The sequence below is a fragment of the Oncorhynchus kisutch genome, linkage group LG28 (genome assembly GCF_002021735.2).
Source record: "Oncorhynchus kisutch isolate 150728-3 linkage group LG28, Okis_V2, whole genome shotgun sequence".
Taxonomy (NCBI): domain Eukaryota; kingdom Metazoa; phylum Chordata; class Actinopteri; order Salmoniformes; family Salmonidae; genus Oncorhynchus; species Oncorhynchus kisutch.
Window position 1 is genome coordinate 52,371,866 of NC_034201.2, and position 15,312 is coordinate 52,387,177.

Here is a 15,312-nt window from a genome sequence, read left to right on the forward strand (position 1 = left end):
CAGGGAGTAATGATGGTGTGTGTGTTGCAGGGTGTAATGATGGTGTGTGTGTGCGTTGCAGGGCGTAATGATGTGTGTGTGTGCGTTGCAGGGCGTAATGATGTGTGTGTGTGTGTTGCAGGGCGTAATGATGGTGTGTGTGTGCGTTGCAGGGCGTAATGATGGTGTGTGTGTAGCAGGGCGTAATGATGGTGTGCGTGTGTTGCAGGGCGTAATGATGGTGTGTGTGCGTGTGTTGCAGGGCGTAATGATGTGTGTGCGTGTGTTGCAGGGCATAATGATGGTGTGCGTGTGTTGCAGGGCGTAATGGTGGTGTGTGTGTTGCAGGGCGTAATGGTGTGTGTGTGTGTGTTGCAGGGCGTAATGGTGTGTGTGTGTGTGTTGCAGGGCGTAATGGTGTGTGTGTTGCAGGGCGTAATGGTGCGTGTGTGTGTGTTGCAGGGCGTAATGGTGCGTGTGTGTGTTGCAGGGCGTAATGGCGTGTGTGTGTGTTGCAGGGCGTAATGGTGGTGTGTGTGTGTTGCAGGGCGTAATGATGGTGTGTGTGTTGCAGGGCGTAATGGTGGTGTGTGTAATGATGATGATGGTGTGTGTGTTGCAGGTTCTAATGATGATGGTGTGTGTGTTGCAGGGCGTAATGATTGTGTGTGTGTTGCAGGGCATAATGATTGTGTGTGTGTGTGTGTGTGTGTGTGTTGCAGGGCGTAATGGTGATGGTGTGTGTGTTTTGCAGAGCGTAATGGTGATGGTGTGTGTGTTTTGCAGGGCGTGATGGTGTGTGTGTTTTGCAGGGCGTGATGGTGTGTGTGTGTGTTGCAGGACGTAATGGTGATGGTGTGTGTGTGTTGCAGGACGTAATGGTGATGGTGTGTGTGTGTTGCAGGACGTAATGGTGATGGTGTGTGTGTGTTGCAGGGCGTAATGGTCATGGTGTGTGTGTGTTGCAGGGCGCGATGGTGCGTGATTTGCAGGGCGTAATTGTGTGTGTGTGTGTGTGTGTGTGTGTGTGTGTGTTGCAGGGCGTAATGGTGGTGTGTGTGTGTTGCAGGGCGTAATGGTGTGTTTGTGTGTTGCAGGGCGTAATGGTGTGTGTGTGTGTGTGTGTGTGTGTTGCAGGGTGTAATGGTGTGTGTGTGTGTTGCAGGGCGTAATGGTGTGTGTGTGTTGCAGGGCGTAATGGTGTGTGTGTGTGTGTGTGTTGCAGGGCGTAATGGTGTGTGTGTGTGTGTGTTGCAGGGCGTAATGGTGTGTGTGTGTGTGTGTTGCAGGGCGTAATGGTGTGTGTGTGTGTGTGTTGCAGGGCGTAATGGTGTGTGTAGGTGTGTGTGTGTGTGTGTGTGTGTGTTGCAGGGCGTAATGGTGTGTGTGTGTGTGTTGCAGGGCGTAATGGTGTGTGTGTGTTGCAGGGCGTAATGATGATGTGTGTAATTGTGTGTGTGTGTGTGTGTGTGTTGCAGGGCGTAATGATGGTGTGTGTGTTCCAGGGTGTAATGGTGTGTGTGTGTGTTGCAGGGCGTAATGGTGTGTGTGTGTGTGTGTTGCAGGGCGTAATGGTGTGTGTGTGTTGCAGGGCGTAATGATGGTGTGTGTGTGTTGCAGGGCGTAATGATGATGTGTGTAATGGTGTGTGTGTGTGTGTGTTGCAGGGCGTAATGATGGTGTGTGTGTGTGTTGCAGGGCGTAATGATGACGTGAAGTGTTTCTGCTGTGACGGGGGTCTGAGATGCTGGGAGTCAGGTGACGACCCCTGGGTGGAGCACGCCAAATGGTTCCCTAGGTAACCACCCATTACATCACTGCCGTCTTGGTCCAGTTCCTGCCTGACCTAGATGAAAAGGCACCAATGGCTGTGTGCCACGTCATGGATTAGACAGTCGGGCCTCAAATTGTTATATCATACTGTATGATGTGGTTAGCTGATATGTTAAACACTTATCCAGGCTTTGTTAGGCTGCGGTCCAAACCCTTAAAAGACACACCCTCGTCCACTTACCCGCCTTATGCCCTAGAGGGAATCCCCGTCACCATCTTGGAGGGCGGTCCAAATAATTAGCCAAGCAAGGGAAGTTTGCAACATAAACCCCTCGGCCCTCGTTTTTAGTGGACTTTTCGAGTGTATAATGATGTTCACTCAGAGCCTGAAACTTCCCATAATTCAATTCACCACGATTGAACATCCGCTATGAAAACATAAAAACAACATCAATGGAGAAGTCAACATGCAAGTGGAAGTAAAAACAAATGCAAATAAGTTACAAATTGTTCTACTAACGCACATGATGGCACAAACACGTCTCGTAAAAAGTAAATATGTTTTTGTTTGGTTAGCTTTTGGAAATTGTAGAAATGTTTTTTTTTCCTTCAGAAGTTCTAGCTAGGCAGGCTAACGTTAGTTAACTAATTAATTTGCTAGCTATCACACAGTAGGCATCTATTAATAATTATATAGTATATTATAAGTAGACATGCAATTATAATTGGCCGTAGAGCATATAAAGCACCCACAAGCTACCGGTGGCTGAAAACACAATCATCGCGGGATGAATGAGTGACGAATTTCCGGCCAAGGGCGGTCCATTTAAAATGAAATCCTTCCTCCCTCGCCTTGCCAGTGTGAACTCGTCAGACGTCATCAGAAGTCTCCACTTAATTTGAGGGCTGAGGGGAGAGGGTGTGTCTTTTAAGTGTTTGGACCGCAGCCTAAGATCTGCCGTGTGTCTGCAATGCAACCAGGCAGGAACTCAACGTGTGTGTGTTAGGTACTGCAAGTGCCTTCACAAAGTATTCACACCCATTGACCTATTCCACATTTTGTTGTTACAAAGTGGGTTTAAAATGGATTTGTCTTTTATTTTTGTCAACGATCTACACAAAATACCAGAGTGCTAACTATTGTAAAAAAATATATAATAATAGGAAAATGAATCACTATACTATCACAGTATAACTTGATCAGTATTCAACCCCCGGAGTCAATCACCATCTTCTCAAAATTCTCGTCAAATTTCTGGATAAACAATAGCCTAAAACCAAATATAGCCAAATATACACCGGAGTTTTTATTTTTATCTCACCTTTATTTAACCAGGTAGGCTAGTTGAGAACACCTTTATTTAACCAGGTAGGCTAGTTGAGAACACCTTTATTTAACCAGGTGGCTAGTTGAGAACACCTTTATTTAACCAGGTGGCTAGTTGAGAACACCTTTATTTAACCAGGTGGCTAGTTGAGAACACCTTTATTTAACCAGGTGGCTAGTTGAGAACACCTTTATTTAACCAGGTGGCTAGTTGAGAACACCTTTATTTAACCAGGTAGGCCAGTTGAGAACACCTTTATTTAACCAGGTGGCTAGTTGAGAACACCTTTATTTAACCAGGTAGGCCAGTTGAGAACACCTTTATTTAACCAGGTGGCTAGTTGAGAACACCTTTATTTAACCAGGTAGGCCAGTTGAGAACAAGTTCTCATTTACAACTGCGACCTGTCCAAGATAAAGCAAAGCAGTGCGACACAAACAACAACACAGAGTTACACATAAACAAACGTACAGTCAATAACAATAGAAAAGTCTATATACAGTGAGTGCAAATGTAATAAGATTAGGGAGGTAAGGCAACAAATAGGCTGTAGAGGTGAAATAATTACAATTTAGCATTAACACTGGAGTGATCGATGTGCAGATGATGAATGTGCAAGTAGAGATACTGGGGTGCAAAGGAACAAAAAATAAATGACAATATGGGGATGAGGTAGTTGGGTGGGTTATTTACAGATTGTCTATGTACAGGTGCAATGATCGGTAAGCTGCTCTGATATCTGATGCTTAAGTTAGAGAGGGAGATATGAGTCTCCAGCTTCTGTGATTTTTGCAATTCGTTCCAGTCATTGGCAGCAGAGAACTGGAAGGAAAGGCAGCCAAATGAGTAGTTGGCTTTGGGGATGACCAGTGAAATATACCTGCTGGAGCACGTGCTACAGGTGGGTGCTGCTATGGTGACCAGTGAGCTGAGATAAGGCAGAGCTTTACCTAGCAAAGACTTATAGATGACCTGGAGCCAGTGGGTTTGGCGACGAATATGAAGCGAGGGCCAGCCAACGAGAGCATACAGGTTGCATTGGTGGGTAGTATATGGGGCTTTGGTGACAAACGGATGGCACTGTGATAGACTGCATCCAGTTTGTTGAGTAGAGTGTTGGAGGCTATTTTATAGATGACATCACCGAAGTCGAGGATCGGTAGGATAGTGCGTTTTACGAGGGTATGTTTGGCAGCATGAGTGAAGAATGCTTTGTTGCGAAATAGGAAGTTGATTCAAGATTTAATTTTGGATTGGAGATGCTTAATGTGAGTCTGGAATGAGTGTTTACAGTCTAACCTAGGTACACCTAGGTATTTGTAGTTGTCCACGTATTCTAAGTCAGAACCGTCCAGAGTAGTGATACTAGACAGGCGGGCAGGTGCGGGCAGCGATCGTCCAAAGAAGGGCCAGAAGTATACAGAATGGTGTCGTCTACGTAGAGGTGGATCAGAGAATCACCAGCAGCAAGAGCGACATCATTGATGTATACAGAGAAGAGATTCGGCGCGAGAATTGAACCCTGTGGCAACCTCATAGAGACTGTCAGAGGCCCGGACAACAGGCCCTCCGATTTGACACGCTGAACTCTGTCTGAGAAGTAGTTTGTGAACCAGGCGAGGCAGTCATTTGAGAAACCAAGGCTGTTTAGTTTGCCGATAAGAATGTGGTGATTGACAGAGTCGAAATCCTTGGCAAGGTTGATGAAGACAGCTGCACAGTATTGTCTTTTAACGATTGCGTTGATGATATTGTTTAGGAGCTTGAGCGTGGCTGAGGCGCACCCATGACCAGCTCGGAAACCAGATTGCATAGTGGAGAAGGTATGGTGGGATTCGAAATGGTCAGTAATCTGTTTAACTTGGCTTTCGAAGACTTTAGAAAGGCAGGGTGGGATATATATAGATCTGTAACAGTTTAGATCTAGAGTGTCTTCCCCTTTGAAGAGGGGGATGACCGCGGCAGCTTTCCAATCTTTCTAGATCTTAGACAATACGAAAGAGTTTTAACAGGCTAGTAATAGGGGTTGCAACAATTTGCGGCAGAGCATTTTAGAAAAAGTGGGTCCAGATTGTCGAGCCCAGCTGATTTGTTGGGGTCCAGATTTTGCAACTCTTTCAGAACATCAGCTATCTGGATTTTGGGTGAAGGAGAAATGGGTTTGGGCAAGTTGCTGTGGGGGGTGCATGGCCAGCCGTAGAAAAGTCCTTATTGAAATTCTCAATTATCGTGAATTTATCGGTGGTGACAGTGTTTCCTAGTCTCAGTGCAGTGGGCAGCTGGGAGGAGGTGCTCTTATTTCTCCATTGACTTTAGTGTCCTAGAACTTTTTGACTTTGTGCTACAAGATGCAAATTTCTGTTTGAAAAGGCTGGCCTTTGCTTTCCTGACTGACTGTGTATATCAGTTCCTAACCTCCCTGAAACGTTGCATATTGTGGGGGCTATTCAATGCTAATGCAATATGCCACCGGATGTTTTTGTGCTGGTCAAGGGCAGTCAGGTCTGGAGTGAACCAAGGGCTATATCTGTTCCTGGTTCTACATTTTTTGAATGGGGCATGCTTATTTAAGATGGCGAGGAAAGCACTTTTAAAGAATAACCAGGAATCCTCTACTGGCAGAATGAGGTCAATATCCTTCCAGGATACCCAGGCCAGGTCGATTAGAAAGGCCTGCTCGCAGAAGTGATTTAGGGAGCGTTTAATTAACAGTGATGAGGGGTGGTTGTTTGACCGTGAACCCATTACGGATGCAGGCAATGAGGCAGTGATTGCTGAGATCCTGGTTGAAGACAGCGGAGGTGTATTTAGAGGGCAGGTTGGTCAGGATGATATCTATGAGTGTGCGTGTGTTTACGGATTTAGGGTTATACGTGGTAGGTTCCATGATAATTTGTGTGAGATTGAGGGCATCAAGCTTAGATTGTAGGACGCCCGGGATGTTAAGCATGTCCCAGTTTAGATCACCTAACATTACAAGCTGTGAAGATGGATGGGGGGAAATCAATTCACATATGGTGTCCAGGGCACAGCTGGGGGCAGAGGGTGGTCTATAGCAAGCGGCAACATTGAGGGACTTATTTCTAGATAGCTGAATTTTTAGAAGTAGAAGCTTGAATTGTTTTGGTATAGACCTGGATAGTATGACAGAACTCTGCAGGCTGTCTCTGCAGTAGATTGCATCTCCGCCCCCATTGGCAGTTCTATCTTGTCGGAAAGTGTTATAGTTAGGGATGGAAATGCCAGGACTTTTGGTGGCCTTCCTAACATCCGGATTAGCAGAGTGTGCTAAGGCAGTGAATAAAACAAACTTAGGGAGAAGGCTTCTAATGTTAACATACATGAAACCAAGGCAGCTTTTATGGTTACAGAAGTCAACAAATGAGAGCGCCTGGAGAATGGGAGTGGAGCTAGGCACTGCAGGGCCTGGGGAATGGGAGTGGAGCTAGGCACTGCAGGGCCTGGGGAATGGGAGTGGAGCTAGGCACTGCAGGGCCTGGGGAATGGGAGTGGAGCTAGGCACTGCAGGGCCTGGGGAATGGGAGTGGAGCTAGGCACTGCAGGGCCTGGGGAATGGGAGTGGAGCTAGGCACTGCAGGGCCTGGGGAATGGGAGTGGAGCTAGGCACTGCAGGGCCTGGGGAATGGGAGTGGAGCTAGGCACTGCAGGGCCTGGGGAATGGGAGTGGAGCTAGGCACTGCAGGGCCTGGGGAATGGGAGTAGAGCTAGGCACTGCACGGCCTGGGGAATGGGAGTGGAGCTAGGCACTGCACGACCTGGGGAATGGGAGTGGAGCTAGGCACTGCAGGGCCTGGGGAATGGGAGTTATGCTGGGCACTGCAGGGCCTGGGGAATGGGAGGGGAGCTGGGCACTGCAGGGCCTGGGGAATGGGAGTGATGCTGGGCACTGTAGGGCCTGGAGTCCTCTACATCACTAGAGGAGGAGTAGGATGAGGGTAAAGGCTAACATAACTGGTTGTCTAGTGCGCTGGTTACAGAGAATAAAAGGAGCAGATTTCTGAGCATGTTAGATTAGATTCCAGACATAATGTACAGACAAGGGTATGGTAGGATGTGAGTACAGAGGTAAACCTAGGCGTTGAGTGATGATGAGAGAGGTTTCGTCTCTGGAGGCACCAGTTAAGCCAGGTGAGATCTCCACATGTGTGTGAGGTGGGACAAAAGAGCTAAGTCAGGCATTTTGAGTGTAACTGAGGGCTCTACAGTGAAATTAAACAATTAGAACTAGCCAAGACAGCAGTATACGAGGCATATTGACATTATAGAGAGGCATAAAGTAATCACAGGTGTTGATCAGGAGAGCTAAGTCAGCAATGGCTAAATGGCTAAATGGCGATGAATGGGCAGAGCGGGTCAGTGAGGTACATACAGGAGTTCGAGGCTGGGGCCGGCAGGTGAACAAAATGTTATTATACTTATTTTCCACCATAATTTGCAAATAAATTCATTACAAATCCTACAATGTCATTTTATCCGTCATAGTTGAAGTGTACCTATGATGAAAATTACAGGCCTCTCTCGTCTTTTTAAGTGGGAGAACTTGCACAATTGGTGGCTGACTAAATAATTTTTTTGCCCCACTGTATATTAAATGTAACTATGGTAACCTGTCAGTATATATTAAATGTAACTATGGTAACCTGTCAGTATATATTAAATGTAACTATGGTAACCTGTCAGTATATATTAAATGTAACTATGGTAACCTGTCAGTATATATTAAATGTAACTATGGTAACCTCCAGGTGTCAGCATATATTAATGTAACTATGGTAACCTCCAGGTGTGTGTACCTGCTCCAGGAGAAAGGTCAGGAGTTTGTCCATCAGATCCAGGCTCGCTTCCCTCGCCTCTTTGAACAGGTAACACCTGCTTATACACCTTATTCACACCATTGTTTATTTACCAACAATCACATTTTCTAACGGGCTAGGCATTGAAATGGCCTGTTGAAGCAAAAACAGAACTCTTCCTAAAGTGTAGAAACATCCTAAAGTGTAACTGCTAAACATGGGGCGGCAAGTAGCCTAGTGGTTAGAGCGCTGAGCCAGTAACCGGCAGGTAGCCTAGTGGTTAGAGCGCTGAGCCAGTAACCGGCAGGTAGCCTAGTGGTTAGAGCGCTGAGCCAGTAACCAGCAGGTAGCCTAGTGGTTAGAGCGCTGAGCCAGTAACCAGCAGGTAGCCTAGTGGTTAGAGCCAGTAACCGAAAGGTTGCTAGATTGAATCTCTGAGCTGACGAGGTAAAAATCTGTTGTTCTGCCCCTGAACAAGGCAGTTAACCCACTGTTCTTAACTGATTTGCCTAGTTAATAAATAAAGGTAAAACAATAAGTATAAAAAACCTACTCACTAAAACTAAGTTATGTTATTTTGGATACCCTGAAGAGCTAGTGTATTGTCATTGTTATCTGCCCTGATTATAAAAATACCTAACTGTTTATTAGCCGTCTGGTAGAACATTGAGCTGTGAATAAAGTAGGGATGTGCACGGTTAATCGAATATCCAGATATCCAAATGGACTTGTGTTCATTTTTTTGTAGTGTTTTTTTCCCCAGCCTATTTTATCAGTGAAAAGCTTTGTTATAAATGAAATTAGATTATATACACTATATATACAAAGTATGTGGACACCCCTTCAAATTAGTGGATTCGGCTATTTCAACCACACTCGTTGCTGACAGGTGTTTAAAATCAAGTACACCGCCATGCAATCTCCATAGACAAACATTGGCAGTAGAATGGCCTTACTGAAGAGCTCAGTGACTTTCAATGTGGCACCGTCATAGGATGCCACCTTTCCAACGAGTCAGTTTGTCAAATTTCAGCCCTGCTAGAGCTGCCCCGGTCAACTGTAAGTGATTTTATTGGGAAGTGGAAGTGTGTAGGAGCAACAATGGCTCAGCCACGAAGTGGTAGGCCACACAAGCTCAAGAACGGGACCGCCGATTGCTGTCCTCGGTTGCAACACTCACTACTGAGTTCCAAACTGCCTCTGGAAGCAACAGCAACACAATAACGGTTTGTCGGGAGCGTCATGAAATGGGTTTCCATGGCCGTGCAGCCGCACACAAGCCTAAGATCACCACGCGCAATACCAAGCATCAGCTGGAGTGGTGTAAATCTCGCCACCATTGGACTTTGGAGCAGTGGAAACACGTTCTCTGGAGTTATGAATCACTCTTCATTATCTGGCAGTCCGACGGCCGACTCTGGGTTTGGTGGATGGCAAGAGAACGCTACCTGCCCCAATGCATAGTGCTAACTGTAAAGTTTGGTGGCTGAGGAATAATGGTCTAGGGCTGTTTTTCATGGTTCAGGCTAGGCCTCTTAGTTCCAGGGAAGGGAAACCTTTACGCTACAGCATACGATGACATTCTAGACAATTCTGTGCTTCCAACTTTGTGGCAACAGTTTTTGGAAGGCCCTTTCCTGTTTCAGTATGACAATGCCCCCGTGCACAACGCGAGATCCAGACTGAAATGGTTTGTCGAGATCAGTGTTGAAGAACTTGACTGGCCTGCATAGAGCCCTGACCTCAACCCCATCAAACACCTTTGGGTTGAAATGGAACGCCGACTGCGAGCCAGGCCTAATCGGTCAACATCAGTGCCGACCTCTCTAATGCTCTTGTGGCTGAATGGAAGCAAGAATATACTTGCTTGGGCCAGGTGTGTCAAGCTTGTAGTGTCATACCCCTGAAGACTTGAAGCTAATCGCTGCTAAAGGTGCATCAACAAAGTACTGAGTAAAGCTTCTGAATACTTAAGTAAAAGTAGCCAACAAGTGCTCAGCATATGTGGGAACTCTTTCAAGACTCTTGGAAAAGCCTTCCAGGTGAAGCTGATTGAGAGAATGCCAAGAGTGTGCAAAGCTGTCAAAGGCGCTGGGTAGCTATTTGGTTAAATATTTAGCCTTAAGGCTTGGGGGTAGAAGCTGTTCAGGGTCCTGTTGGTTCCAGACTTGGTACCATGCGGTAGCAGAGAGAACAGTCTATGACTTGGTTGGATGGAGTCTTTGACCATTTTTAGGGCCTTCCTCTGACACCGCCTGGTTTAGAGGTCCTGGATGGCAGGGAGCCTTGATCCCAGTGATCAAATCAAATTGCATTGGACACATACACCTGGTTAGCAGATGTTAATGCGAGTTTAGCGAAATGCTTGTGCTTCTAGTCCCGACAGTGCAGTAATATCTAACAAGTAATCTAACAATTCCACAACAACTACATAATATACAAAAATCTGAAGGGATGGAATAAGAATATGTACATATAAATATATGGATGACCGAGCGGCATAGGCAAGATGCAATAGATGGTATAAAATTCAGTATATACAGTGGGGCAAAAAAGTATTTAGTCAGCCACCAATTGTGCCACTTCTCCCACTTAAAAAGATGAGAGAGGCCTGTAATTTTCATCATATGTACACTTCAACTATGACAGGCATAGTCACATTGTAGGATTTTTTTATGAATGTATTTGCAAATTATGGTGGAAAATAAGTATTTGGTCAATAAACTGTTGTTATCTCAATGCTTTGTCATTGCCAACAAAGGGTATATAACAGAGGTCAAACGTTTTCTGTAAGTCTTCACAAGGTTTTCACACGCTGTTGATGGTATTTTGGCCCATTCCTCCATGCAGAGCTCCTCTAGAGCAGTGATGTTTTGGGGCTGTTGCTGGGCAACACGGACTTTAAACTCCCTCCAAAGATTTTCTATGGGGTTGAGATCTGGAGACTGGCTAGGCCACTCCAGGACCTTGAAATGCTTCTTACGAAGCCACTCCTTCGTTGCCCGGGCGGTGTGTTTGGGATCATTGTCATGCTGAAAGACCCAGCCATGTTTCATCTTCAATGCCCTTGCTGATTGAAGGAGGTTTTCACTCAAAATCTCACGATACATGGCCCCATTCATTCTTTCCTTTACACGGATCAGTCGTCCTGGTCCCTTTGCAGAAAAACAGCCCCAAAGCATGATGTTTCCACCCCCATGCTTCACAGTAGGTATGGTGTTCTTTGGATGCAACTCAGCATTCTTTGTCCTCCAAACACGACGAGTTGAGTTTTTACCAAAAAGTTATATTTTGGTTTCATCTGACCATATGACATTCTCCCAATCTTCTTCTGGATCATCAAAATGCTCTCTAGCAAACTTCAGACGGGCCTGGACATGTACTGGCTTAAGAATGCAATTTTAATAATGTTTACATATCTTACATTACTTATCTCATTTGAGTCCCTGGCGGCGTAGTGTGTTACTGATGGTAGGCTTTGAACTTTGGTCCCAGCTCTCTGCAGGTCATTCACTAGGTCCCCCCGTGTGGTTCAGGGATTTTTGCTCACCGTTCTTGTGATCATTTTGACCACACGGTGTGAGATCTTGCGTGGAGGAAGATTATCAGTGGTCTTGTATGTCTTCCATTTCCTAATAATTGACCTATTGCAGATTCAGTCTTCCCAGCCTGGTGCAGGTCTACAATTTTGTTTCTGGTGTCCTTTGACAGCTCTTTGGTCTTGACCATAGTGGAGTTTAGAGTGTGACTGTTTGAGGTTGTGGACAGGTGTCTTTTATACTGATAACAAGTTCAAACAGGTGCCATTAATACAGGCAACGAGTGGAGGACAGAGGAGCCTCTTAAAGAAGTTGTTACAGGTCTGTGAGAGCCAGAAATCTTGCTTGTTTGTAGGTGACCAAATACTTATTTTCCACCATAATTTACAAATAAATTCATTCAAAATCCTACAATGTGATTCTCTGGAATTTTTTTCCTCATTTCGTCTGTCATAGGTGAAGTGTACATATGATGAAAATTACAGGCCTCATTATTTTAAGTAGGAGAACTTGCACAATTGGTGGCTGACTAAATACTTTTTTGCCCCACTGTACATATGAGATAAGTAATGTAAGATATGTAAACATTATGAAAATTGCATTGTTAAAGTCACTAGTGATCCATTTATTGAAGTTGCTAATTATTTGAGTCTGCATGTAGGCAGCAGTCTCTCTGTGTTAGTGGCCTTGAGATAGAAGCTGTTTTTCAGTCTCTCGGTCCCAGCTTTGATGCACCTGTACTGACCTCGCCTTCTGGATGATGTATTGGGCAGTATGCACTACCCACTGTATCACCTTGCGGTCGGATGCCAAGCAGTTGCCATACCAAGCGGTGATGCATCCAGTCAAGATACTGTCAATGTCAATGGTGCAGCTGTAGAACTTTGAGGGTCTGGGGGCCCATGACAAGTATTTTCAACCTCCTGAGGGGGAAGAAGTGTTGCCATGTCCTCTTCATGACTGTGTGTGTGTGGACCATGATAGATCCTTAGTGATGTGGACACCGAGGAACTTGAAGCTCTCAACATGCTCCACTACAGCCCTGTCGATGAGAATGTGGGCGTGCTCCTTTTCCTGTAATCCATCAATCAACTCCTTGGTCTTACTGACGTTGCACTCTGGAGTGCAATGAAGATTGCGTCGTTTGTGGATTTATTGGGGTGGTATGCGAAGTGGATTAGGAGCAGGATATCTGAGATGATGGTGTTGTGAGCCATGACCAGCCTATCAAAAGCATTTCATGGCAACAGATGTGTGTTTTATGTTACCTATGTTGTTCTTAGGCACAAGGACTATGGTGGTCTGATTTGAAACATGTAGGTATTACATACTGGGTCAGGCAGAGGTTGAAAATGTCAGTGGAGATGCATGCCAGTACGCATCCTGGTAATCCATCTGTCCCTTTGGCCTTGTGAATGTTAACCTGTGTTAAATCACATCGGCTACGGAGATTGCATTTATTTATTTCTTTGACCATGCTGACGTCAGGAAAAAAAAATATTTGATTAGTGAAATATTGTCAAATGCCTAGAATAAACCTGTAATATCTGACTGATCTGATCAGGAAGTTAACTCTATCCTGGCCCCTCCCCCTACAGCTCCTAACCAATGGGGACAGCAGCTCCAGAGAGTTTGTGGACCCCCCGGGTGAGTGACTCCTGACTTCAACTGAATTTAAACCTTGACAGAATGTTTATCACTGTTCAGCCATGAGACAGACCTCCACTATGTTGATATCACTGTTAACTCCCTCCCACCTCTTCTCTCTTTCTACTTCTTGCTGTCCCCCCCACCTCAGGTGAGGAGCGCTCGGAGGATGCCGTGATGATGAACACTGCGGTGGTTGTGTCGTCACTAGAGATGGGGTTTGAGCGTGGCCTGGTGAAGCAGACAGTCCAGAGTAAGATTCTGACCAGCGGAGAGAACTACAAGACGGTCCAGGAACTGGTCTCAGACCTGCTGAGTGCAGAAGATCAGAAGAGAGAGGAGGAGAGAGAGATGCTGGCCGAGGAGATGGCTTCTGGTACGACAAACATTCTGAAACATGTCTCTGAGATGTCTGTTTAAACTACTATGACATGCTGAATGTACCGAGCTGTCTGTTTGAACTACTGGCACACAGCTTGTACACCCATGCATACCCCACAAGACATGCCACCAGAGGTCTCTTTATAGTCCCCAAGTCCAGAACAGACTATGGGAGGTGCACAGTACAACATAGAGCCATGACTACATGGAACTCTGTTCCACATCAGGTAACTGATGCAGCAGTAGAATCAGATTTTTTTTTAAAGTTAAATGCACCTTATGGAACCTCGAGGACTGTGAAGAGAGACACACACTGCACACACTTACAGTTCATTCTCCCTGTCCCTGTCTGTAATACCAACATGTTTCAAGCAGACCACCATAGTCCCTGTGCCCAAGAACACTAAGGTAACCTGCACAAATGACTACAGACCCGTAACACTCACGACTGTAACACTCAGTCCCCTCCCATCCTGTACTCCCTGTTCACTCATGACTGCACGGCCAGGCACGACTCCAACACCATCATTAAGTTTGCCGATGACACAACAGTGGTAGGCCTAATCACTGACAATGACGAGACAGCCTATAGGGAGGAGGTCAGAGACCTGACCGTGTGGTGCCAGGACAACAACCTCTCCATCAACATGATCAAGACAATGGAGATGATTGTGGACTACAGGAAAAGGAGGACCTAGCACGACCCCATTCTCATCGACAGGGCTGTAGTGGAGCAGGTTGAGAGCTTCAAGTTCCTTGGTGTCCACATCCCCAACAAACTAACATGGTTCAAACACACCAAAACAGTCATGAAGAGGGCACAACAAAACCTCTCCCCCTCAGGAAACAGAAAAGGTTTGGCATGTGTCCTCAGATCCTCAAAAGGTTCTACAGCTGCACCATCAAGAGCATCCTGACTGGTTGAATCACTGCCTGGTATGGCAATTGCTCGGCCTCCGACCCCAAGGCACTACAGAGGGTAGTGCGTACGGCCTAGTACATCACTGGGTCCAAGCTTCCTGCCATCCAGGATCTCTATACCAGGCAGTGTCAGAGCAAGGCCCTAAAAATTGTCAGACTCCAGCCACCCTAGTCAGACTGTTCTCTCTGCTACCGCACGGCAAGCGGTACCGGAGAGCCAAGTCTAGATCCAAGAGGCTTCCCAAGCCATAAGACTGAACATCTAATCAAATGGCTACGCAGACCATTTGCATCTCCCCCTCCCCCTTTTTTACGCTGCTGCTACTCTGTTATTATCTACAGTGGCTTGTACAGAGTCAATGTGGAGGCTATAAATTATTCACCTCCCTTAGCATTTTTCCTATTTTGTTGCCTTACAACCTGGAATTAAAATAGATTTTTTGGGGGGGCTGTATCATTTGATTTACACAACATGCCAACTACTTTGAAGATGTAAAACAAACAACAATTAAACTGAAAACTGAGCTTGCGTAACTATTCACCCCTCCAAAGTCAATACTTTGTAGAGCCACCTTTTGCAGAAATTACAGCTGCAAGTCTCTTGGGGTATGTCTCTATAAGCTTGACACATCTAGCCACTGGGATTGTTGCCCATTCTTCAAGGCAAAACTTCTCCAGCTCCTTCAAGTTGGATGGGTTCTTCTGGTGTACAGCAATCTTTAAGTCATACCACAGATTCTCAATTGGATTGAGGTCTGGGCTTTGACTAGGCCATTCCAAGACATTTAAATGTTTCCCCTTAAACCACTTGAGTGTTGCTTTAGCAGTATGCTTAGGGTCATTGTCCTGCTGGAAGGTGAACCTCCGTCCCTGTCTCAAATCTCTGGAAGACTGAAACAGGATTCCCTCAAGAATTTCCCTGTATTTAGC

At 45.7% G+C, this 15,312-nt stretch overlaps 1 protein-coding gene across 2 annotated transcripts in view; it reads left to right on the forward strand.

The window, feature by feature from the left end:
* Positions 1-15,312, forward strand: part of LOC109882805 (inhibitor of apoptosis protein) — a 102,247-nt gene that overhangs the window by 55,260 nt on the left and 31,675 nt on the right. For both annotated transcript variants that reach the window (XM_031807621.1, XM_031807622.1), the window contains exons 8-11: positions 1,678-1,777; positions 7,885-7,963; positions 13,032-13,080; positions 13,232-13,456. In XM_031807621.1, coding sequence (XP_031663481.1) covers positions 1,678-1,777; positions 7,885-7,963; positions 13,032-13,080; positions 13,232-13,456 — 453 coding nt within the window. The remainder of the gene's footprint in view (positions 1-1,677; positions 1,778-7,884; positions 7,964-13,031; positions 13,081-13,231; positions 13,457-15,312) is intronic.